This window comes from Elephantulus edwardii, unplaced genomic scaffold (genome assembly GCF_000299155.1).
Source record: "Elephantulus edwardii isolate Elephantulus edwardi_28Jun2011 unplaced genomic scaffold, EleEdw1.0 scaffold00165, whole genome shotgun sequence".
Classification (NCBI taxonomy): Eukaryota; Metazoa; Chordata; class Mammalia; order Macroscelidea; family Macroscelididae; genus Elephantulus; species Elephantulus edwardii.
The window spans coordinates 6,467,807-6,493,768 of record NW_006399915.1 but is presented as its reverse complement, the minus strand read 5'-3'; the positions used below and the strand labels follow the sequence as shown (position 1 = coordinate 6,493,768).

General features: G+C 36.8%; 1 protein-coding gene across 1 annotated transcript in view; it reads left to right on the top strand.

Annotated features, from left to right (window-relative positions):
* The window catches only part of SLC9C1 (solute carrier family 9, subfamily C (Na+-transporting carboxylic acid decarboxylase), member 1), a 213,179-nt gene that overhangs the window by 18,491 nt on the left and 168,726 nt on the right, over positions 1 to 25,962 (top strand). Inside the window, exons 6-12 of the mRNA XM_006895358.1 lie at positions 192 to 353; positions 2,072 to 2,171; positions 11,038 to 11,181; positions 12,326 to 12,497; positions 12,778 to 12,859; positions 17,514 to 17,680; positions 19,241 to 19,366. Of these exons, the coding sequence (XP_006895420.1) occupies positions 192 to 353; positions 2,072 to 2,171; positions 11,038 to 11,181; positions 12,326 to 12,497; positions 12,778 to 12,859; positions 17,514 to 17,680; positions 19,241 to 19,366 (953 nt within the window). The remainder of the gene's footprint in view (positions 1 to 191; positions 354 to 2,071; positions 2,172 to 11,037; positions 11,182 to 12,325; positions 12,498 to 12,777; positions 12,860 to 17,513; positions 17,681 to 19,240; positions 19,367 to 25,962) is intronic.

Here is a 25,962-nt window from a genome sequence, read left to right as displayed (position 1 = left end):
AGCCAAATATTATTATCTTGTATTTCCGGAATGTCAATCTGTTTGCATCATCATCTTCCCAGAACCCACAATGAACACAAAAATAATGGGAAGACTAAACACTAAACTGAAACAGAAAAAAATTGCTGGTGAGTCGATTCTGACTCGTAACAATATAAACAATCCATTCTGTGTATTTCCTTTTCTTGCAGCCTATGAAATTAGAGTTGGACTTGGATTACATTTCTTAGCAAGTTTTGTGACTGGGATTATAAGTTCAAAAATACTACAAGTTTGGATGGCAACTATTTTTGGAGATGATGTCAATCACATAAGTCTCAGTTTCTCAATTTTGTACCTCGTCTTTTATATTTGTAAGTGGAAGCCTGCTTCTAATATTTAAGTACCTCTGAACACTCAAAACCACAAACAAAAAACAAGCCCTCACTCCCTTAGAGTCAAAACTTACTAATAGCAGACCCGTCAGTGGGTTTTTAGAGACTGAAAATTGAACTGGAAGAGACTGCTTTTCTTTCTCCCTTGAACGGCTAATGGAGTCAAACCACTGGAGAGGTGACATCTTTAGGTCAGATACACAACTTCCTGTGGATTACACTCTCAGAGCTCCCTGCTAGTAAAGATAAAAAGTATATAAAATACATTCTTGTAAAAAAACAAAAACCCACAAACTTTCAATTGATCTTGAAGGAATATATTTATGCCATAATCTTAAAAAGAGATAACCAATGTCAATATGTATACTACATGGGACCAATGGGCCAAAATATACAAAACAAGCATGAATAGAAAATAAACAAGAATTTTATATGCTTCACCAACATAATTCATAACCAAATAGATAATGAGTATAGGTACAAAAGGTTAAATAATTTTGATGTTTGCCTTATAAGATATTAAAATTATTCTTATGTTGTTTGTTATTTTCATAGATAAGTGCAGTAAACTTCCCTCAGAAATTCTAGTATATTTTTCTTTAACTCATTATGTCTGGAGTCATAGGCATAGCATAATGAGCAGTATTCTATGTTTAATCATCTTTATACTCTACTGAATTATTTTAATATTAAAAATTTTTTTTATAAATTAGGGAAAGGAAATTACTATTACAGAACTTCTTTGAAAACTATGGCATAAGTTGTTCTTTAGAACTCTAGGGTAAAACTTGGCTAAGTGCTTGACTAATAACTGAAAGAAACTGGTGGTTTGAACTCACCCTGAGACTCCTAGGAAGGAAGCATGGCCATCTGTTGCTGAAAGTTCACAGATCAGAAATCTCTGCAACACACAGAGCTTCTAGGAATCCAATTTGACTAAACAGTAACTGTAAAAGCCAGTGGTCTTTGAATGTTTCAGTATTCGACAGTTTGTTCATCAAAGTACAATTAAGTGAGAGAGAAATTAATGAACTCGCTACTACTGAGTCAATTCCAATTTACAATAGCCCTTCAGGACAGAATAGAACTACCCTACAGCCATTCCAACTCTGTAGGCAGAGTGTACACCTTTCTTTCATGGAGAGGTTGGTGAGTTTGAACTGCCAACATTTTGTTTGCTGATGAGGAATTATCTCTGAGTTACCAAGGCTCCTTAAAAGGCAGAAGCAGGCCCATATTGTATCTCTGCTTTCCCTTACTCTTATTACAAAACAAAATCATTGCTATTCCCTATGTCTCCCAAGAATAAATTCATTTTGTGAAAAACCAATAAGCTTATTTTCAACTCATTACATAACAGACCCCCCAACACACACACACACACACACACACACACACACACACACACACACACACTTTTCCAAAACTGTAATCACAACGGAAGAGACTGACCATCTTCCTCCCAAGGAGCAGATGGTAAATCGCAACTGCCCTGGAAGGCTTGGCCTTTGAGTTATCAGAACAACTTCCTACTGCCTGTTCCACCAGAGGTCCTCTCCACCCCCCAAACCAGCAGGTTGTGATGATAATTTTCAATATTTTCCACCTGAAACAAAACAACAACTCTAGAGTCACCATCCTCTCAAGACACCTGATAAAACTATGTCTCTCTTGCTGTTCCATCTCTTTTAAAATAGGTGAGTTAATTGGAATGTCTGGAATATTTACTCTGGCTATTATGGGACTTTTCTTAAACTCCACAAGTTTTAAACCAGGAGTTGAAGCACTTCTTCTTGAGTGAGTGACTGACATTTTTATCTTGTTTCTTACATCAGAAGCTATTATAGTAATAACTTCATGCACATTTACATGGGCAACGGAGGGTATGGAAACGAAATTGTAATATAGCTAGTGCCTTTAATCTTTTGATTTTAGATAATTTGGTAATTTTGCACTGAAGACACTTCTCAAGTGTTTGATATGCACTCAGCAAAATCTGTTTTATGTCCTGTACCCATGGAAACAGGAGTGGCATCCACTTCTGTAAAGAGTTAGCCTCTGGAAACCCTGTGAACCTGGAGAAAGGATGAAAGTCATGCAGGTGTGGAGGACTTTCATTCATAGGGTCGCTATGAGTCACCTACAATTCAATGACACTTAACAACAACAACAACAACCCATGGGATAAGATTAGGATTAGGGTAAAGCAAGTAAAATATTTACCTTGGACACAAAGGTGAAGAAAATGAACAAAAGTAAATAAGCAAGATAAATATTTAATTGTTGTAATTGTTGTTGTTAGGTGCCTTAGGGTCTAGTACAGCTCATAGCGATACTACAAACAAAAGATCTTAACCCTGTTCCATCATCACCTTCCTGACACACAAGAGCCCACTGTGGCAGTCACCGTGTCAGCTCACCGAATTGAGGGTCTTCTTCTCCTTTGTCAGCCCTCCACTCTTCCTAGCACCATGTCCTTCTCCAAGGATATCTTTAAAAATTAAAATTGAGTCCCAAAAATCTACGGTGAACAAAATATTAAAATTATAAAGGTAGAATCAGGGTTTCTGAGAGTTTCTTTTGCCTTTCAAATGATGCTAAAGGAATAGAAAATTGACATTTTATATTGCCTTTGTGATAGTAGGAAACTAGGGATGGTTGTCCTTTAAATAAATACCCTTTTGCAGTTTAAAATTAACTCTTTGTGTTACTTTAAGTAGGAAGGGCTCACTTTTGTAACTAAAGGATGGAATAATAGAAGTGTCTCCCATATTTTGGGCATATTATCAGGAGAATCCAGTCCTTGGAAAATGATATCTTGGTAGGAAAGGTGGAGGGTTAGAAAACAAGAAGAAGACACTCAAGGAGATGGATTGAGTCAGTGATGATAACAAAGGGATCAAGTATATCAAAGATCATGAGGTTCACAGACTCACTATGAGTCATATTCAACTCAACTAATCTGTGAGACGGATTGATACTGTAACCGTAACATGGTTGGAATCATGAGGATGCGGCAGGATATGGCAAGGTTCTGATCTGTTCATAGGATTGCTGTGAGTCATAGCTTGCTCAATAACACCTAACAACAACAACAACAATCTCAAAGATAATGTCAAAGATATCAACCAGGAAGAAAGCAAGATGTCATTACAAAGAAAGAGAAGAAAGAAAAGGCAAAAATGGATCTCAGAAGAGGCTCTGAAAATTGCTTTGGAACATCAAAAAGTTAAAATAGAAAGAAGAAATGATGAAGTAAAGGAGCTGAATGTAAGATTTCAAAGGACAGCTCACGAAGACAGTGTAATTTTATGACACAATGTACAAAGAGCTGGAGATAGAAAATCAAAAGAAAAGAACTCTGAATTTCTAAAGCCGAAAGAACTGAAAAATCAATTCAAAGCTTGAGTCCGAATACTGAAGGATGTTATGGACAAAATCCTGAATGATCCAGGAAACATTTAAAGAAGATGGAAGTAATACACAGTTATTGTACCAAAATTAATTGGCTGACATAAAAGTATTTCAGGAAATAATATATGATCAAGAACCAATGGTAATAAAGGAAGAAGTTCAAGCTGCAATGACGACATTACCAACCCTAGGATTTGATGAAAAGACCCTAGGATTTGATGAATATGAGTTGACATAGTCCAACAAATAGATGCAGCCTTGGCTGTGCTCATCAGCCTCTGCCAAGAAATAAGGAGAACAGCAACCTGGCCAAATGACTGGAACAAAATTATATTTTCATTTAAAAAAATGTGATCCAACACAGAAGATGAATATCATTGAACAATATAATCTATATCAAACAAAATCTTGCTGAAGATTATCTAAAAAAACACAGCAAGTATAATAATAAAAAGAATGTTAAAAAAAAAAAGAATAGGGAGAACAGTAATAGTACATCCACAGAGAACTGTCAGAAATTCAAGCTAGATGTTAAAGAGGCCATAGCATCAGGGATATCATATGGATGAGTCCTAAAAGTAGAGAATACCAGAAGGATGTCTACGTTTCATTGATTATGTAAGGGCATTTAACTATGCAGTTCATAACAAATTACAGCTAACATTTAGAAGAATGTGAATCTCAAAACACCTAATTTTGCCCATCCTAAAGTTTTACCTTGTCCAAAAAGCTGTTGTCTGAACAGAGCAGAAGAATACTGCAGAGTTTAAAATTTTAAAAGGTATGTGCCATGGTTCCATGGTGTGTATCCTTTCCCCACACATATTCAATCTCTATGTTGTTGTTGCTAGAGGTTGTTGAATCAGGTACAATTCATAGAAGCCCTATGAACAATGGATCTGAACCCCATCTTAACCAGTGCCATACACACTTTCTGACACATTAAAGCCCATGCAGCAGTCACTGTGTCAGTCTACCTGGTTAAGGGTCTTACTCTCCTTTGCCAGCTCTCCACCTTTTCCAGCATCACGTCCCTCTTGATGGAAGATCCCCTCCTAGCAACATGCCCAAAGTGTCTGAGCTGAAGCCTAATCATCCTTGTCTCCAAAGAGCACTCCAGTTGTACCCTCTCCAAGACATATTTGTTTATTCTTTTGGTCATCCATGGGATGTTCAGTCCTCTTCCCCAAACCACAACTCGAAGGTATCAGTCCTTTTTCTGCCATCCCTATTCATTGTCCAGCTCTCAGATACAAAAAATCATGGCCTGAATCACACACACCTTGGTTCTCAAACTGACATCATTACTCTTCAATAATTTGGAAAGGTCTCTAACTGTAGATTTTCTCAGTGCAATGTGTCTCCTTGTTTCCTGACTGCTGCTGTTAGCAAGTGTGTTAATTGTGGATCCAAGTAGATGAAGTTGTTGACAGTTTAAATCTTCTTCTCTATTCATCATGATGTTGCTTATTGGTCCAATGGTAATAATCTTTGTTTTCTTGACACTGAGATACAATCTATACATCTTCTACAATAAGTACTTCAAGTCCTACTCACTCTCAGCAAGGAAGTTTGTGTCATCTGCATAAGGCAGGTTATTGATGAATCTCCCTCCCATCCTGATGCCACATTCCTCTTCATAGAGCCCAGCTTCTCGAATAATTTGATCAGCATAGAGATTGAATAGGAATGAAGACAGAATACAGCCCTGAAACATTCCTTCTAAATTTCAAGCCATGAAATCTTTCCCTTCTCTGTTTGCACAACAGCCTCCTGGTCCAGGTACAGGTTTCATATGAATACAATTAAATACTCTGGGACTACCATTCTTCTCAATACAAGCCACAACTTGTTGTGATACACAAAGTCAAATACCTTTGCATAGTCATTGAACACATTATTTGAGAAGCTGGAATTTATTAAGGATAATATAACATCAGGACTAGAGGATGACTAATCAACCACCTGTATTACTGAGATATAACATACCTTGCTTGCTGAAAGAGAGAAAGACTTGGATCACTTGTTGCAGAAGACAGAGATTATAGCCTCTTCAATACAAATCACATCTCAACATCAAGAAAACAAAAATCCTCACCACTGAGACAATAGGAAACATCATAATAGATGGGGAAAAGAGTGCACTTGTCAATGGTTTCATCTTACTTGTATCCACAATCAACACTCTTGGTATGACAATTGATGCCCTTGGTCAAGAATGACTAACATCATGAAAAATCTGCTGTCAAGGATCTCTCCAGAGTATTAAAGAGCAATGATGTCAGTTTAAAGACCAAGGTGTTAAGAAGGCATGGTCTTCTCAACAGCTTGCTATGCATCTGAAAGCTGGACAATGAATGAATAAGGATGAAAGAAGACTCAATTCCTTTGAAATGTGATGTTAGAGAAGATTACTGGATATTCCACAGACAGCCAAGAGAACAAAGGAGTGTGTTCTAGACAAAGGAAACCTGGGTGCTCCTTGGAGGCAAGGGTGGTAAAACTCCAACCCATATACTTTAAGCATGTCATCAGAAGGGGCCAGTACTTTGAGAAATATCTCATGCTTGATAAGGTGGATGGTTAGAATAAGGGGAAAAAGCCCTCAACAAGATGGATTGACACAATGACTATAACAAAGGACTTAAGTGTTTTAAAAGATGCACAGGAAAGGGTTTAGATCCCTTCTTCATAGTAAGAGTCACAGTTGACTCGATGGCACCTAACAACAACTCTTCACTAAGCCTATATTAAAACAAAACATACTCTGTGTGTGTGTGTGTGTGTGTGTGTGTACTGTGGAGTTGGAATTGACTCATAGCTGACCCATGACAGGTTTTCAGAGGCAGTTAATTGTATAGGAGGAGACTGCCCGTCATCTTGAGAATGCTCTTCTATAACAGTTTAAAAGGAAGAGGTTTGGGGTGTGTTTTGTTGGGATTATTTTTTCTGTTAGCCTCTCAGAAGCAATTAAATGGTTTCCTTACTGGAACAAACACTTTCACAATATTATTTATCCATCTACCCTGCTAACTCTAGCGGACAGTTACCCCTAACTTGTTGATACTTGCTTCTGTATCCTTCAACACACAGCTGAGATTTACTCCCCTTAAATTCTGCAATCTATAGCTAGGAATTACTCCCTTTTGATCACAGAACATTCATATGGTGCCAGACTGCCTCTGAGCCCTTAACAACGCTGACCTGTTCATTTGAGACTGTCACCAGGCCCAGACACCTGGATAAGAGAAGGTAGTGTGGAAATTCTCACATATTTCATTGCTCTATGACTCCTCTCTATAAATCCCCACAGTCTCTGACTTGAGGAGGCAGGTTTGGGAAGATCAGACCTCTTTTCTCTTATATGCCTACATATAATGAAACATAGACTTTTCCCACTTTAACCTCTAGATTGCGTTTTTAGGGTGGCAGAACCATGTATTTCCAGTAACAGTCTCAAAAGAACACTGTCACTGATATTTTAAGAGTGGTGAACAGATGTCATGCAACAGAAATTGAAACTTTAAATTAGGGCAACTGAAGAGGGTGGTCATGTTAAAAAGAAAATGTGGACAAATAAAGCACAAACAAGGCTATTCGAGTACAAGTGTGTAAACTTGATCTGCTTGAGTAGCATCCAAATGAGGTCTGAGTGGTTTCTATGTCAACCTAAAGAAAGGTCCCTTTCTGTTGTGCAGCAGCACAGGAACTAGAGCTAAATAGCACAATGGGAAGATGGGCTAACACAAGTCCTAAATGCAAACAATTCTGTTGTGGAGTTTGGGAGAAAGTTAGATTAGCTACAAGGAATTTAAAATCAGAAACTTAAGGGTGGAGGTTCTTACTTAATTCTCAAGAGTTTCTCTTAGATTTCATATCAATTGTTCTTGAAAGCGTGTGTCAAGTCAGTTCTGAAAGATAGCAACCCTATTACAATAAACCAAAACACTGCTCATTTATATGCCATCCTCCTGATTGTTATGTTTGAATGTTGTTGTTAGGTGACATTGAGTCAATTATGACTCATAGTGCCCTATAAACAACTGATCTGAGCTCTGTTTTATCCTGTGCCTTCCTCACAATCTCTGACACACTCAAGCCCATTGTCACAGTCACTGTGTCAACACACCTGGTTGAAGGTCTTCTTCTCTTTCACTGTCCTTCCCAAGTACGATGTCCCTCTTCAAGGAATAACCTCTCTTAGCAACATGTGCAAAGTGGTTTTTTATCACTAAAGATCAAACCTCTTTTGCCTCCAAGAAGTACTCTGGCTGCACCATTTCTAAGATGTATCTGCTCTTTGGCATATTTAGGCATATTTCTTCTCCAATACCACGACCTAAATGTTGTTGTTGTTATGTGCTCTCTAGTCGCCTGCGACTCACAGCAACCCTATGAACAACAGCTACGAAGCTTGCCCTGGCCTGAGCCAGTCTCACTGACTCAGATACACATACCCCTATTGCCCCAGTTACCATGTCAGTCCTTCTTATCTGGGTCTTCCTCTCATGCGCTCTCCTTCCATCCTTCCGAACATTATGTACTTCTTCAAGGATTGGTCCCTCCTGGCCATGTGCCAAAAGTATGTAAGCGGGAACTTCAAAATCCTAGCCTCCAAGGAGAGACTCTGCTACAACCTCTTCAAAACAGACCTATTTGTTTTCTTGGCAGTCCATGGTATGTTCAAGACTCATGTCCAGCACCACAACCTGAATGCATCAATTCTTCTATCAACCTTAGTCATTATCCAGCTATCTAATTATAGCAAGTAAATGCAAAGACCATGGCCTGGATCAGGCATACCTTCATCTCTAGACTGACATCATTACATTTCAGTATTCTGGAAAGGTTCCTGACAGCAGATTTACCTAATGCAATTTGCCTTTTGATTTCCCGACTGCCGGTTCCAAAAGTGTTGATTGTGGAGCTGAGTAAGCTGCAACCGTTAACTACCTCAACGTCTTCTCCGTCTATCATGGTGCTGCCAATTGGCCCATTGGTGAAAATCTTTGTCTTCTTGATCTTGAGCTTCAATCCATATTGAAGACTACAGTCTTCAGGTCCTCCTCAATTTCAGCAAGTAAGGCTGTGTGTCCTTTGCATAACACAGGTTGTTGATGGGTCTTCCTCCAATCACAATGTCACATTCCTCCTCTTAAAATCCAGCCTCCCAAATGATTTATTCTGCATGTATATTGAAAAAGTAGTATGAAGACAGAACGCATCCCTGACACACTTCCTTCCTGATTTTGAACCTCGTATTGTTTGCTTGCTCTATTCTAAGGACTGCTTCCTGGTCCAAGTATAGGTTTTGCATGAGCACAATCAAGTGTTCTGGGATACCCGATCTATTCAAGGTTAACCACAATTTGTTGTAATCCACAAAGTCAAATGCCTTTGTATAGTCAATGAAGCTCAGATCAATTATTTATTCTTCTGTCATTCTTATTCAATGTCCGGCTCTCAGAAATATAATAAATGACGGGAAAAAACCATGGCCTGGATCAGGGGCACTTTAGTCTTCAAATTGACATCATTGTTCCTCAGTTAATGGGGAGGTCACTGACAGCAGCCTTTCCTAATGCAATGCATCTCCTTCCCATGGAGGGAAAAATTATATTCACTGGCCTTTACAATATTTTGAATTTATTTTATTATCAATGTAATATGTAACATTAAAGAGATAAAAATACAGGTAAAGAAAAAAAAATGACGTTTAAAACATAGCGTTTAATGGTCCTGATGACCAGTATTGGTGTTTGAATATTCTTTTTCAAACTGCTTTGTTTGTAGCTATAAGAACCTGAATTTTGGAAATGATGTATGATTTTTTGGGTTCCAAAGAACTTAAAGACTTATATTTTCACAAGTTCAAATAAAAGATTCATTCATATCTGAAAACTTGCTAGATTTCAAATTGAAGATTTTAGCATTTTTGGATATGTTTTTTAAAATTATTATTATTAATTTTAGTGAAAGTTTACAGAGACTTTGGATTTCCATTCATTTGTTGTTGTGCTTTTCTCCCTGCCCGCCCCTCCTCCCCAGTTTGCTCTTCTCTTTGAAAAGTAAAAGAAAAATTCTTTCATTGTCATACAATCCCTCCCCCTAATTCCACTCCATTATGCAGCCTTTGTTCTGGACTCCTCTCATGACAATAGTACCTAATCATATAGCCCTTTTAAACAGTTCTCTCCCTCATCTGTTTCAATGCAGTATATACATTATTTATCCTTTACTCACTGTGGGTAGGCGTGTAAAATGGTGCAACTACTATGGAAAGCAATATGGTGCTTTCTCAAAAAATAGCATTTGACCCAGCAATTCCACTACTGGTAATATACCCCAAAGAAACCATAACTGCCACCCAAGCAGATATATGTACACCCATGTTAATCATAGCTTTGTTCACAACAGCAAAGAGCTGGAAATAACCTAAGTGCATTTCAGCAAACAAATGGATAGAGAAGCTCTGGTATATTTACACAATGGAATACTACGCTCTATTGAAAAACAAGGAATTCATGAAATATACAAAATGGGTGACCCTTGGAGGACATTATGCTGAGTGAAATACCTCAGTCACAAAAGAATGTTTTTACAAAAAAAAAAAAACAAGCCAACAAAATCAACCTTGTATTTTTCCTTCTGAAACCAGAAGGGAGTAGTAGTGCATCACTAGTCGTTCAGTGGTAGAATTCTCTCCTCCTGTGAAATATGCCCTCATTTAGTTCCCAGCAGCACAACTTGTGCATAGCTGCCACCCTCTCTCAGTGCAAGCTTGCGCATTATGATGTTGCATGGGCTCCAAAAGCGCTTCCAAATTAAGCTGAACTAGGAAGAAAAGCCTGGCAATTTACTTCCAAAAACAAGCCAAAGATTTCTCCATTTACCATAATTGTCAGATCAACAATGACTTATGGGAATAGTACAGGGACAGGCAGGCAGTGCTTTATTCTATAACAGTGTATAATAGTATATTCTATTACAGAGTTTTTTGTTCTATTATATATTGTCATTATGAGTCTGAGAGTGACTTGAGATTAGCTAACAATAGCCGTAACAACAGTCATTTACCTGTGGTATAAACTGGTGAAAATTGCTATAGAATTGCTTACTTGACTTTTTCTTTTTTTTTCTTCAGTGTCTTTATTCATCTTTATTTTGCTCAAAATGCTTAGCATAATGCCTCATGCTGATGTCTTGATGCTAGGTTAATGAATTATAATTTACTCTTCTTTTTCTGCAGATTCTGGAATTGTCTAGCATTTGTTTCATTTCTTATGGTGTTTACTTTCATTGGACTCCTAATTCCTGCACAAACATATGCATATATATCATTTTCTGATTTATTTTTTTCACTAAATATGTATTTCACATTGTTTGTCTTAAGGTAAGAAGGTAATTTGCATTTTTATATTACAGAAAGTTGGATAAAGACTGAAGATAATATTTTAAATAATTGAAATGATTCATATCTTAGAAAAACAGTTCTACAAGTTTCCAAAGAATCATCAACAAATTAATAATTTTTTAGTTTAAAATCACAATGAAGCAGTAAAAACACCATGTAAAATAACTTTTAAATTAGTAGAAAAAGAATCAATCATAAACATACAATCTAGAAGAAACTACTATTAATGCTTTGTATGTTTAATATAATTTTTCTTCTGTGAGACTTATCACACCAAAAATCTATCCTTAAGTAAAAAATTATCTTGCTTGACTGCTTAATATTGTATAAGAAACTATTACATACCAACTAAAAATTGTTATTGTTGTTTACCATAGAGTAGGAACAGACCCATAGCTGCCTCTCTAGGGGATTTTTAGAGGCAACTATTTAAGCATCCAGGAGGATATTGTCCATCCTTCTCCCACGGAGCAGCTGGTGCTTTTGAACTCCATGCCTTCAGCATTGCAGCACAGCTTCTTGTCACTAGGCCACCAGTGCAGCTGGAAATAATTTTTTTTTTTCATAAAACAATGAAGAAGTCTTTTTTATAGCTATCTGGTTTCCCCCCCTCAACTTTTGTAGTCCCTTCTCCAATTTTAAGAAACTGAAAAATGTAGAAGAGGCTAAATTACTAAAACTGAAGTCTTATATTTATTTCCCTTCTATTACTCTAATTGCTAGTATTCTACTTGGTGTTAGGAAATTATTTGAGTAGATGACATCAAGTCAATGAAAACTAGTTTTACAATACAAGATATATTGGATATAAATAGTAGAAATAATATGTTACTTAAAAAAGAAATTGAAATTATTGACTAGCATTTGATAGAATCAGAAAGATATCAAGGTGTGTTAAGAAGAAAGATATTTTCCTCTAACTTTTGTCTTTATTCCTTTTTTTGGGATCTAGGATATGCCTTAAAAATGGCTATATTATTATTATTTTAGCCTGTTGTACCATTCAAAGGATGATGCGAAATTACCACATTTATTTCACAATTATTCCATAGAGCATAAATTACAATAGAGTGAAATAGATTTCTATAACAGCAATAACTATATTAAAATTGTTTTCTTTTAGACTTTTGACGATTCTCTTACTAAGCCCTCTCTTGTCTCGACTTGGCCATGGATTCAATTGGCGCTGGGCATTCATAATGGTCTTGAGTGAAATGAGAGGGATGCCTAACATAAGCATGGCCCTACTACTTGCTTATGACTCTTCCACTGGAACTGAGAGGGAAAAATCTCAAGTAAAGAATGCTTTATTTTTTATTTTCTAAATTATAAAGTTGTTGGTGCGTGTTAAAATATTGAAGTAACTAGGCCTGTAGGAATGATTTGGCTTTGATAACAAGACTTAGGGAAAGCAGAATTGTTAACTATCTACTTGGCCATCCTTAACATTCACATTCTCCTTAACAATGTGCATCTATTGACATCGTATAATTGACTTTAGTTTACATTGATAAACATAGGATATTTTATATAAAATTTTATAAATAATTAACCTTATTTGTTTTCCCCCTTTAGATGTTATTTCATGGAGTGGCTGTGTGTTTCATTACTTTGATTTTAAATAGATTCATTTTGCCGCTAGCCGTTTCTAAACTAGGTAAGCCCTGCTAGTTAGTATTGTGAGTGAAAAGAAGCAATTCTAAATTTACTAAAACCAAAATCCAAGTACATTGTCCTTGAGTCTAACTCTTGACTCCATTGGGTTTCTGAGGATTTAAATCTTTTTAAGAGGAAACTGTCTCCTGTTTTACCTACCAGTAAGTGGTGGATTCCATTTGATGACCTTCCAATTAGCAGCATGTTATCTAACCACTGCACCACCAGACCTTCTTTGAAACGTGTTAATTACGATGAATCCATGTAAATGCAAAACAGTAGTACCTAACTGAAGAGGAAATAATGAATAAACCACATTAATAATTCAGAAATAAGCTTACTTATTTCAAAAGATCCCTGTTAATATTTGTTCTGTTTACTAAAATAACGGTAGAAGTTTATTCATTCATTTAACTATTCAGTTAATTTTTATTAAGAATCTACCGGTACTGTACTAACTGAGAGTAAAACATCATGGAGACAGTAAAGATGATCTGATAGAGCTCATATTAAAAATGAAGAAAACCAGGTGACAAATCAAATAAGTAATGTCAGACCAAATGAAATAAAACAGAGAACATAACAGGTGTTAAATTCTTGAGGAAAACAGAAACAAAATTCTGAGGAGATTAAGCCTTGGCAAATACCAGATGGAGATCCTATAGATAAAAATAATCTTGTAGTCACAGTAAGAAATTAGGATTTTATTCTAAGGGGCAAAGGGGCTCATCAGTTGGTTTTAAAGAAGTGCCATTATATGTTTGAGCTCTTAAGAGAACCTCTGGAATTACTGGAACTACTTTACCAGAATATATAAGAAAGCAGAAAGAGAACTAACAGTAAAGAGGCATTCATCCAAGAGGAAATATATGCTGGTGGCTTAGACTAGAAAATTGTGGCAAAGAATACAAGTAGCACTTCTGAGATGTAGTTGTTGTTGTTGACGTTAGGTATGGTTGAGTCAATAGTGACCCTATAAATAACACATCTGAGTCCTGTCCTATCTGTCCTGTGCCATCTTCATCATCTCTAATACACTTGAGTCCATTACTGCAGTCACCATGACAATCTGTCTTGATGGGGACCTTCATCTCTTTCACTGACCCTCTACCTTTCCAAGCATGATATCCATTTCCAAGGAATAGCTACTCCCAGAAATATGTCCAAAGTATGAGAGGCAAAGCTGTGCCATCCTTGTTTCCAAGGAGCACTCTGGCTGCATCCTCTCCAAGACATATCTGCTCATTCTTTTGGCACGTCAAGAGATATTCAGCACTCTTTCCAACACCACATCTCAAAAGCATCAATTCTTCTGTCATCCTTATTCATTCTCCAGTTCTCAGATGCATAGCCAGTAATGGAAAAGACCAGGGCCTGAATCAGGCACCCCTTAGTCTTCAAACTGACATCTTTGCTCTTCAGGATTTTGGAAAGATTCCTGACAGCATTTTTGCCCCAAATAATATGTCTCATTACTCTTGACTGCTGGTACCAAGAAAGATGATATCATTGACAATGTCAGTCCTTTCTCCATCTATCATGATGTTGCCTTGTTCCCCAGTGGTAAAGACCATTGTTTTCTTGATGTTGAGATGTAGTCAATACTAAAGGTTATAATTTTTGATCTTCTGCAACAAGTGCTTCAGGTCCTTCTCACTTTAAGCAAGGGGTGGTAGTGGTATTACCTTGTCAGCTGCATATGTGTCATCTGCATAATGCAAGCCATTGATGAGTCTTCTTTCTATATTTAAAGTCTGGTTTCACATATTATTTGCTGAGCATAGAGATTGAATAGGTTTGGAGAAAGGATACACCCTAACGCACTAATGGACACTCTTTCTGATTTAATAGTATGAATTAAAGAGTACTTTTAAGTGACTATGAAACAAAAGCTTAGTCACACCAGGAATATCATTGCTGACTCAGGTGGAGCCTAACTAAAAGTCAAGAATACCAGAAGAATGTCTATCTATATTTCATTGACTACGCAAAGGACTTTGGCAGTGTGGAAAACAATAAACTATGGCTAGTAATGAGGATAAAAATGGGAATTCTAGGGAGAAAAGTGCAACAATGAATGAATGGAATTCCAAAATCTCTGTAGATATTCATTGAAATTAATCATAATAATAAAAAAAGAGTTAAAAAAAAAGAATGGGAATTCTAGAACACTTAATTGTACTCATATGAAGTCTATACTTAGATCAAATTGTAGAAAAAGCCAGGGAAAACGGCATGGTTTAAAATCAGGAAAAGTATGTATTAGAGTTATGTCCTTCCTTCATACCTAGTTAATCTTTATCATGAAGAAATATTTTGTGAACCCAGACTCTGTGAAGAAGAATGTGGCATCAGGAGTGGAAGAAAGCTCATCAAACACCTCTTATGCAGATGACACAACTTTGCTTGCTGAAAATGAGGACCTGAAGCACTTGTTACAGAAGATCAAAAATTATTGCCTTCAGTGTGGACTGCATTTCAACATCTAGAAAACAGATGTCCTTATAATGGGCAACATTATGATAGAAAGGATTAACACTGTCAAAGATTTCATCTGACTTGGATCCACAATCAACACCCTTAGTACCAGCAGTCAGGTGATAACAAGACATATCGCTTTGGGAAAGTCCACTATTAGAGACCTCTCCAAAATACTGAAGAGCAATGAGGTTGTTTTGAAAACTAAGGTGTGCCTGATTCAGGTCATGGTCTTTTCCATTACTTGCTATGCATTTGAGAGCCAGAGAATGAATAAGGATGACAGAAGAATAATTGATGCCTTTGATTTGTATTGTTAGAGAAAAGTGCTGAATATCCCATGGACTTTCAAAAGAATGAACAGGTGTGCTTTGGGAAAGATGCAGTCAGAGTGCCCCTTGGAACAATGATGGCGCAGCTTTGTCCCTCATACTTGAGCATATTGCTGGAGGGGTGATTGCTTTGAAAGAGATATCATGTTTGAAAGGTTTGAGGTTCAGTCAAAGAGAGTAAGACTCCCATAAAGATGAACTGACATGGTGAATGCAGCAATGTGTTCAAGTGTATCAGAGATGGTGAAAATGGCAAAAGATAGATAGGGCAGGATTCAGATCTGTGGTCCATAATGTTGTTATGTGTCATACTTGACTCAATGGCACCTACCAAAAACAACCAAAATATCAGCAGTTTGAATCTACCAGCCATTCTATGAGTGCTATGAATCAGAACTGACTCCAGAGCAGTGGGTTTAGCTTTGAGTTTTCTTAGATATTTAAATAAACCTAGATGACACAGTGTATTAAGTATTGACCTGCTCAATGAAAGGTCAGAAGTTTAATTATACTAGTGACTCCAGAGAAGGAAGTAGGATAATTGCCTACTGTAAAGATTTACAGCCTCAGAAATCCAGAAGATAGTCACCATGTGTCTGAAATTACTCAATTATAGTAGAGTTTGTTGCTTGAGGGTTTTTTGGTTGGTTGTTCTGTTTTGTTTTGTTTGTTTTTTGGTTCTTTTTAGATTTTGGCCTCAACTTTAGGTTTGTGTTTATGTTAATAATTGTCTTGGGGACTACTGGGGAAAAGAGTATCAGAAAATCCATCAGAAGTTATTTTCTATTCATGAAATTTGAAATATCTAAAATAGTGTCAAGGAACACTGGTGGTATGGGGACTAATGTACTGAAACGCTAAATAAATAAAATGTCAGCAAATCAAAGTCACTGGAATACTAAATAAAAGGTGAGCAAATCAAAGCCACCAGCAGCTCAATGGGAGAAAATCAGACAAGCTTCTTCTGATAAGATTCACAGCCTGAGGTTGCTATGACATAAAATTGACTCTATAATATGGGTTTGGTATTTTTGTGGGAAGTGATAGGGGTGAGATGGAAAGTGAGTAGACAGTCAAGAAAAAAAAAATAAAAGTGATTGTTGAATATGATCTTAAATTTCAAGAAAGAATCTAGGGCTAAAAATATAAATCTATTTTACTTGGTAGATCAGGACTAAAAACACACTTCATAAAGTAAGAATCTCTTTCCTAGAACAGTGCTAAGCAAGAAATTAACTGTTTTGGTAAAGAGTGAAGCACGTTTATTCACATGTTGTGTACCACAAATATAACTGAGTTACATATTTTGAACATATTAAAATGCATCTTCCATAATCAGAAGAGAAAAGTGCTATATCAAGCTGCATGCTTATACTGTATTCTTTTCTGGAAGATTCAGAACAGATTTTAGCACTTGGTCTTATAGACTGGAGCTCTAGTGGCCCAGTCTGTATGAACTGCACTGTTAACTTAAAGATGGTTATTTCAAATCTAGCATCAGCTCCACTGGAGAAAGATAGACAATTTTCTCCAGAGTAATTTATAGCTTCTGAAAACCCACTGGAAAGTCAGCTATGAGTCATGTTTGACTCAAAATAATAAAAAAGAAAAAATATTTTCATGATAATAGAGGTGATGATTTACTATAGCTTTCATAAGAAGAGATTCAAAAGGAGAAAAACATAATACTCTTAGTATTTCAGTTATGAAACAACTTATTTTGGATACTTTTTAAAGTTTTTAAAGACTTAGTGACAATATAGTAAGGAAAAAAGGAAGCTTTATAATCAATATCAGAAAGTTTCTATTTCTGCTCTTTGTGAAAAATTGCTCTTTGTGTCAAAGGTCTTCGTGATGTCACATCAACAAAATATAAATCACTTTACTATACATATAAACACTTTCAAGAGTTAACCAAATCTATTGCTTCTACACTCAAATTTGACAAAGATCTTGCTAATGCTGACTGGAACGTTGTTGAGAGAGCAATTATATTTCAAAATCCATACGCGGTAAGCTAGTCAGTATTTTTCTTATTCCTTCAAAATTATAAAATTGGTCTAAATAACGTTAAATTATGTCATAAATATTAATCCATAATATGTAATACCTGTAGTTGACAGATGAGTTGTATTAGTGACTCTTTTTTTGTCACATGTTGTTGATTGCTGTGGAGTCGAACACGACTCATAGCAACCCTATGAGTAAGAGACCTGAATCCTTTCTGTAAATATCGTCATTTCTCAAGGTTCACAGTTTACAGAGGCATGTTGTTTAGGAAGCGAATGCCATTCCTGCTTTCAATTTTGTCATATAGGAAGAACAATATCAATTAATAATAGATATTATCAACCAACAATAAATATATATATTGCATTCTTATGATTGTTGTTGTTATGTACCATCAAGTCGGAACCAACCCATAACTGACCCTCTGGCCGGTTTTCAGAGGCAGTTAATCACACAGGAGATTATCCATGTGTCTCCTGCCGAGCAGCTGGTGGATCTGAACCACTTGCCTTCGGGATTGCAGCACAGATTAGTAAGGAATTTTATGATAATTGTAGGAAAAAGTAGGAATTATAATCCCTTTAAGATTATAGAAAATGAATGGTGTGAATTCAAAAAAGAGAACAATATATTACAGTTGCATTTAAAAGATATTATAAGACTTTGAAAAATGGCTAGTTTTTGGTGTTTCTGTCAGGCTTGGGACTAGTAAAGGCTTTCATTTGTTCATTTACTTAATGTTCTTTTTCGGGCCTAGCACTTAGAAGGTTCTATTGTATGCTTAGGGAGCTCTGGTGGTGTGTAGCCTGTAGTGAATTATGCCTCTAGTCCAGAGGCAACGCCTCTCCAGCTCTGCAAGAGAAAGAACGGGGAATTTCTTCCTGTTTGATTAACTGCCTCTGAGTAGTACCTCAGAAGACAGGCTTGGCAAGCTGTATCTTAAAGGTCACTGTGGAGTAGTTCCCACTCTCCACTCACAGAATTATCATAAATAGGAATTGACTACAACCAGCCATAACAGAAGGGAGATCTCATGGCCTAGTGGTAAAAGAATTGTGCTGCCAACCCAAAGGCACACGGTTCAAATCCCCCAGCTGCTCCATGAGAGGAAGCTGGGCAGTCTCCTTCTGTGTGACTGATTTAGAGACTCTGAAAACTTGCTGGAAGGTTACTTATGAGTTGGCCTGCAACAGCTACAATAGTAGGTGGTTGCCTGAGAGGATGAATTTCTAACAATTCACAGGTGACGGTAAAATGTGGGAGTGGGAGTGACACATACTGAAAACCATTTATGTAGAATATGACCATATAAATAATTTTTATCAATTCATAATAATACCATTTAAAGTCAGGATATGATAAAATCTTTTTCTTCCAAAATTGGCAAATATTTTACCTTGAGGATAACTGCAAATGATAAGAAATTATATCTGTTTACTTTCATATATCTAATAGTTTTTTTTCTTAACATTTTCAAACCAATTCAGCTTAACAATTGTGTAAATTTTCTGCTGATGACATGGCATAGAGTTTATTGATATTGTTACTCGTCTTTTTCTTAGGCAAGCCAAGAAGAAACGACAGGCCATCAAATGGTGAGGTGTCCAAACTGTAACAAGGAAATAGATGAGACTCTTAATATTGAAGCAATGGAGCTGGCCAATAGTCGTCTTTTATCAGCACAAATAGTAAAAATTTTACTTTACTGTTTTAAGATTATTTGGTGCTTAAAATTGTACTGAACATTTTCTCCCTTGCTAAGGACATTCTGATTATACCAACCAGTATAACTCACTAGATTGTTTGCAAAGACTAGAAAAGGGAGAGAAAGAGAAAGAAAGAAAGAAAACTACTCACATTAGCTGAATTGAAAAATGTTTTATTATGAGGAACTGGAAATTACATAGATTCCCATGGTAGGACATTATATTCATCCCACTACGAGGCAATCAGTTCTAAAATGGGTCAGTTTCACATCTACACCAAGATAATGTTTCATAGAAATATGCCACTCAGTTTTTTCATTACTTCTTGTAGAGGATTGTTGTTGTCGTTGTTGGTATAATGGAGTCAAGTAACCTATGACTTACAGCAACTCTATGCACAATAGCTCTGAAACCTGTCTTATCCTGAATCAGTCTCACTATTATTGACACAACTGTCCCGATTACCCCAGTCAATGCCTCAATCCCTCTCATCCAGGGTCTTCCTCCCCTGTATTGTCCCTCTATCCTCCCTAACATGATGTCCTTATCCAAGGACTGGTCCCTTCTAGCAACATGCCCAAAGTATGCAAAATGGAGCTTCAAAATCCTTGCATCCAGAAATTAAATAGGTTTCACCCTCTCCAGGTCAAACCCATTTGTTCTCTTGGCAGTCCATGGTGTGTACAACACTCTTCTCCAGAATCACAATTCAAAGGCATCAATTCTTCTGTCATCCTTAAGTAATTGTCCAGCTCTCTGATCCATAGTAAGTAATTGTGAGGCCTGGATTAGGTGCACCTTAGTCTCTAGACTGACATTGTTGCTCTTCAATACTCTGTAGAGGTCCCTGACAAAAGACTTTCCTAATCCAGTTCATCTTTTGATTTCCTGACTGTTGTTGCCAAAAGTATTGATTGTGGAACCAAACAAGCTGAAATTGTTAACAACCTCAACTTCCTCTCAATCTATCATGATGCTGCCAGTTGGCCCACTGGAGAGAATCTTTGTTATTTTGATGTTGAGCTTCAGCCCATATTGAAGACTGCAATCCTTGACCTTCTGCAGCAGAGGTTTCAGGTCCTCCTCAGTTTCAGGGAGCAAGGTTGTGTCATCTGCATAATGCACGTTGTTGATACGTTTTCCTCCAATTCTGATACCTCATAAAGACCAGCTGCCCAGAGGATCTGTTCCACATATAGATTGAAACGGTATGGAGATAGGATGCGCTCCTTTCCTGATTTTGAACCATTCAGTGTTTTCTTGTTCTATTCTGATGACTGCCTTCTGGTCCAAGTATAGGTTTCATATGAGCACAATCAAGTGTTCTGGGATTCCCATTCTTCTCAAGGTTAGGCCACAATTTGTTATAAGCCACACAGTCCACATGCTTTGCCAGATTCCTTTACCAAATGCCGTTATAGTCAGTACAGTCATTCTTTTGGTACTGTCTTTTCAGCCAAGATCCATCTGACTTTGGCAATGATATCCCTAGTGCCATGGTCTTTTACATCCAGCCTGAACTTCTGGTAGTTGTCTGTTGATGTGCTATTCCAGTCCTTTTTGGATAACCTTCAGCTAGATTTTTCTTGTGTGCGGTATTAGTGATATTGTTAATAATTTCCACACTTTGTCAGATAACTTTTTTGGAATGAGAATAAATATGTATCTCTTCCAGTCAGCTGGCTGTCTTCCAAATTTCTCGGCATGATTTGGTGATCACATCTAGGGCAGAATTTGTTTCCTAAAATATGTCAGGTGGTGTTCCATAATTTCCTGAGGCTTTTTTTGCCAGTTCCTTCAGATTAGCTTGAACTTCCTCCTTTATCTCCATTGCCTCTTTATCATATGCTGTTTCATAATATTCTTCTGTGTCAGCCAATTCTCTTTAGTAAAGTTACTCTGTACTCCTTCCAGCTTCTTCTTTTTTTAAGCTATATTTCCTTTATAAATACTGATTTACTTAAAACCTCTGTATACATTGTTTTTCGCACTAGATCTTTCACATTTCTTTAATCCAGTTTCCCTTCACACACCAAATTGTGTGACCCTATGATTATCTCCACCCATCCTCTCTCTCTCTCTCTCTCACACACACACACACAGCCCGCAGCTCTCACCCTCCCCGCTTAGATCCTCATGTATGTTTTACAAGTTATCTGTTTCTATAACAGTGGTCTTAGAGAGTATTTATCATCATGGGACTGAGTTAATTCACTTAGTATAATGCTCTCCAGTCCCTCCCAAGTTTGGTAGTGATTTACAAAACCATTGCTCCTGTGTGCCTTGTAGTATGCCATCATGTGAAAGAATTTCTCAATCTATTAAACTGTGCTTGGACGTTTGGGCAATTTCTATGTTTTAGCGATGGTGAATAACATTGCTATGAACATTGGTGTACAAGTCTCCGTTTGTGCCTCAGTTCTTATTTTCTTGAGGTATATTTCAATCAGCGGAATAGCCAGATCATATGGAATTTCTATGTTCAGTTTTCTGAGGAAAGGCCAAACTGTCTTCCAGAGTGGTTGTGCCAATTTACAATCCCACCAACAGTGTATAAGAGTTCCAGAAATGTTCAAAATCCCTATCTCTAAGAGAGATGCAAATCAAACCAACTACGACATATCATCTCAACCCAATAACAACAGCAAAGTTCACAGAGCAGCAAACAAGAAATGCCGGTGAGGTTGTGGAGAAATTGGAACACTCATTCACTGTTGGTGGGACTGTCAAATGGTGCAACCACTATGGGAGGCAGTATATATGGCACTTTCTCAAAGAGTTGGAAATAGAAATACCATTTGACCCAGCAATTGCACTACTGGAAATATACCCTAACAAAACCAGAACAACAACCCAAATAGATATATGCACACCTATGTTTATTGCTGCGTTATTCACAATAGCAAAGAGATGGAAGTAACCCAAGAGCCCATCATCAAATGGATAGAGAAACTGTGGTAAATTCACATAATGGAATACTATGTAGAACTGAAAAACAAGGAATTCATAAAATATTATATAAAATGGGTGACCCTGGAGGACATTCTGATGAGTGAAAGAGCTTGGTCACAAAAGGACAAATAGTGCATAATGCCACAGCTATAAAACAAGGCTGACATGGGGGTTGGGGGAAAATAAGAAAAGAGGGGATAAATAATAAACACTACATTCATAGGGTCACTATGAGTCTTGTTCAACTTGATGGCACTTAACAACAACGTAGAGTGCTGTGGGCCTCGTAGATAGAAAGTTAAGCTAACAAGCCAAAGGTGAGTGATTTTACTCTGCATCACTCAGGCCTGGTTTTAATTTGGTTTTGGTCAAATATTCTTCTAAGTGGTATAGCACTGGTCTGTCCATTTGCTGTACAGAGGTAACTTGTGGTTACTGTGATGCTAAACACTGTGACACTGATATATTAAATGCAATAATGGTGAACAGTATTTTGGTGGGCCTCCCTGATTAAGACAAGCTTGGAAGCAGGAGTGGTATCCACTTCTGAAATAGCTTGCCTCCAGAAACTCTATGAACTTGGAGAAACGATGCAAGTTATACAAGTGTTCAGGTCTTTTGTTCATAGGGTCGCTAGTCTATGACTCAACAGCACTTAACAACAACAGCAACATTTAAACATTTAAATAGATGAGAGAAAGAACTTTCTAAAAGAAATATATTATTAGGTGTTATTTGTACGACAACAGTCCAGAATAAGAGATGCACAACAGAGTGGACTAGGAGAGAGGGCAAGGAGAGAGAGGAAAATGTGCAACATTAATGAATGGAAATCCAAGTTTTCTGTAAACTTTTGTTAAAATATCAATTTTAAAAAAGAGTTCCTATGTCACCACATCCTCTCCAACATTTATTATTTGTGGTCCTATTAAACTTTGCCACTGTTACAGGAGTGAGATGGTATCTTCTTTAGATTCTTCTTGGATCATTCAATATCCTGCCCTTAACATCTTTAAGGTTGCCTCAAGATGCATTTGTTCTTCAGTTTCTTCAGGTAAAGAAATGCTGAGTGAGCTCATCGGTTTTTATTCTCTAACTCTGCTCTTTGTACATTTCATTATAATGCTTTGCTTTGTCCTTCCAAGCTACCCTTTAAAACTTTCTGTTCAGTTCCTTAACTTTCTGATTTATTTCTTTTGCTTTGGCTTCTTGGTGCTCTAGTGTATTATGCAGTCTCCTCTGACATCTATCTCAGTCTTCCTCTTCTGTTTTTGCAATGACCTTTTTTAAAAATATTTTTTCCATTCATTCATTGTTGCACATTTTCCTTTCTTCCCACTTCTCCCCCTCCCGTTCACTTTTCTCTTTGGAAAAAAGTTTTTTCATTGTTATACAATCCCCTGGTCCCCTTCCCCGCTCCGATCCATGTTACTACGCAGCTTTTATTCTGGACTCTTGTCATGCAAATAATACCTAAACATTTATTCCTTTTAAATAGTTATCTGCCTCATCTGTTTCAATGCAGTGTACATCATTTACCCCCTTTCTTCTTAGTTTCTCTGTTAACCCTGATGTCAGTCCTGTTTTATAACAGTGGCATTATGCAGTATTTGTCCTTTTGTGACTGCGATATTTCACTCAGCATAATGTCCTTTTGCATTCATCATGGATGATATTCTTGATATTCTCTCACAGCTCATCTGGTCTTCATTCATTAGTGTCCTAGACTTCGAACCTGTATTTGCAATGGTTTTTAAATCCAGGTAGGATAAACTCAAAGCCAAATTTTGGCTCTTGTATATTTGATTTAATTTTCTTTAACTTCATTTTCAACTTGCATATGAGTAGCTGATTATCTATTCCACCACAGTCAGCACGTAGCCTAGTTTCCACAGCTTATATTGAGCTTCTACAACCATTATTTCCACAGATGTAACGAATCTTATTCCTGGATAGACCATCAGGTGAGGCCTATGTGTATAGCCATCATTTCTGTTTCTTATAAAAAGTATTTACAATGAATAAATCATTGAGGGTACAAAATTCTATAATTCTATCTCCATCTTCATTAGTGTCACCAAAACCATATTTTCTGACTGCTGACCCTTCCTTTTTGTTTCCAGCTTTTGCATTCTTAGGCACCCTTTGTTACTCAGGCCTCTCGGTTGCAAGTTCATTTGATTTCTGACTGTAAGTTAGTAGAAATCTTCTATTTCCTTCTCTTTGTCTCTGGTTGTTGGTGCATATATTTGAATGATAGTGATATTAGCGGATATTCCTTGTATGCTTATGGATGCAACCCTGTTGCTCACAAACTGTATTCCAAGATGGATCTAGAAATTATCTTTTCAACTAATAATGCAACCTTGTGTTTCCTCACCTTTTTTTTTCCATTTCCAGTATAATGTAGAGCATATGATCATCTGATTCAAAACATCCCAAGCCAACCCATCTCAGTTCTCCAACGCCCAGTATGTTAATATTTATGCATTCCGTTTCTTCCTTAACTATATGAAGTATTCTTAAATTCATACTTCTTACATTCCATGCTCCAATCACTAATGTCTGCTTGCAACTGTTTCTCCTCTTTTGTGTTTCCCTATACAACAGCATTTCAAGTCCAGATCTTTCTCTAATTATAGCTTCATTTTATATAAGAGAAAAAAGTAATTTGTTAGTAAATGTCTAAATACTTTGCAGGCACAAAAATATGAGAATTGGAACAATTAATGTATTCCTAGGAAACAATGGAGAAATATTATTAATACTATTAATAAATGCAGACTTCTTTACTATTTGCATGTTTATAGAATTCTTCTTTTGTGTAGCTTAAAATTTTGTGAGTCCTCAATGCTGCAGTAATAGAGATACCATTAAGTGGACACTTTACCAAATAGACATTTATTCTCTTCCAGTTTAGTAGGAGAAAAGCCCAAATTCAGGTTGTCAGTTCTAGGAGAATATCTCAGAATACTGAAGAACACTTTTCTCTTTCTAGCTTTGTCTCTTTTTCTCTGTTGTTTGTTTAAATTATGTAATTGAAAGAGAAAAGGTCGTGTTTCCTTCTGGATCTGTAGGCCTGCCATTCCTTGTATCCCACGTGTTTTGGCCTTTCCTGGTGTCAAGAAGCTTCCGTGTGCAGAGATTTAAGTTTAAAAAAAGAAATAAATAAAATAAAATAAAACAAACAAACATAAAACCCCACACTTCTTTGCAGAAGAAGAAACTTTTGCTTAGAGTCTTACTATCTCTGATGGATTATACCCTTTGCAATCTACACTCTGTCCTCTGGTTTCTCATCTTAACTGTTGTTGTACTGTTACATCTTTGAGCGATATTTTAATGATTTTGTAGTCAGAAATTCCCATTTCCTTAGGTTGAATCTCTTTTCTCTGCTCTCCAGAGACTGATCTGACTTTATACCTTTTAAATCCATTTTTTCTAGACATAATTTCATCATTGTTTGTATATTGGATCTAAATCTCAATTATACTATTTATGACTCTTAATAACTATTTATCGTTCTTCAACGAGATGGAAAAGGCAATCTCCAATTTCGTATGGAATGGGAAAAAGCCCCGAATAAGCAAAGCACTCCTAAAGAATAGAAGAACGGTAGGAGGTAT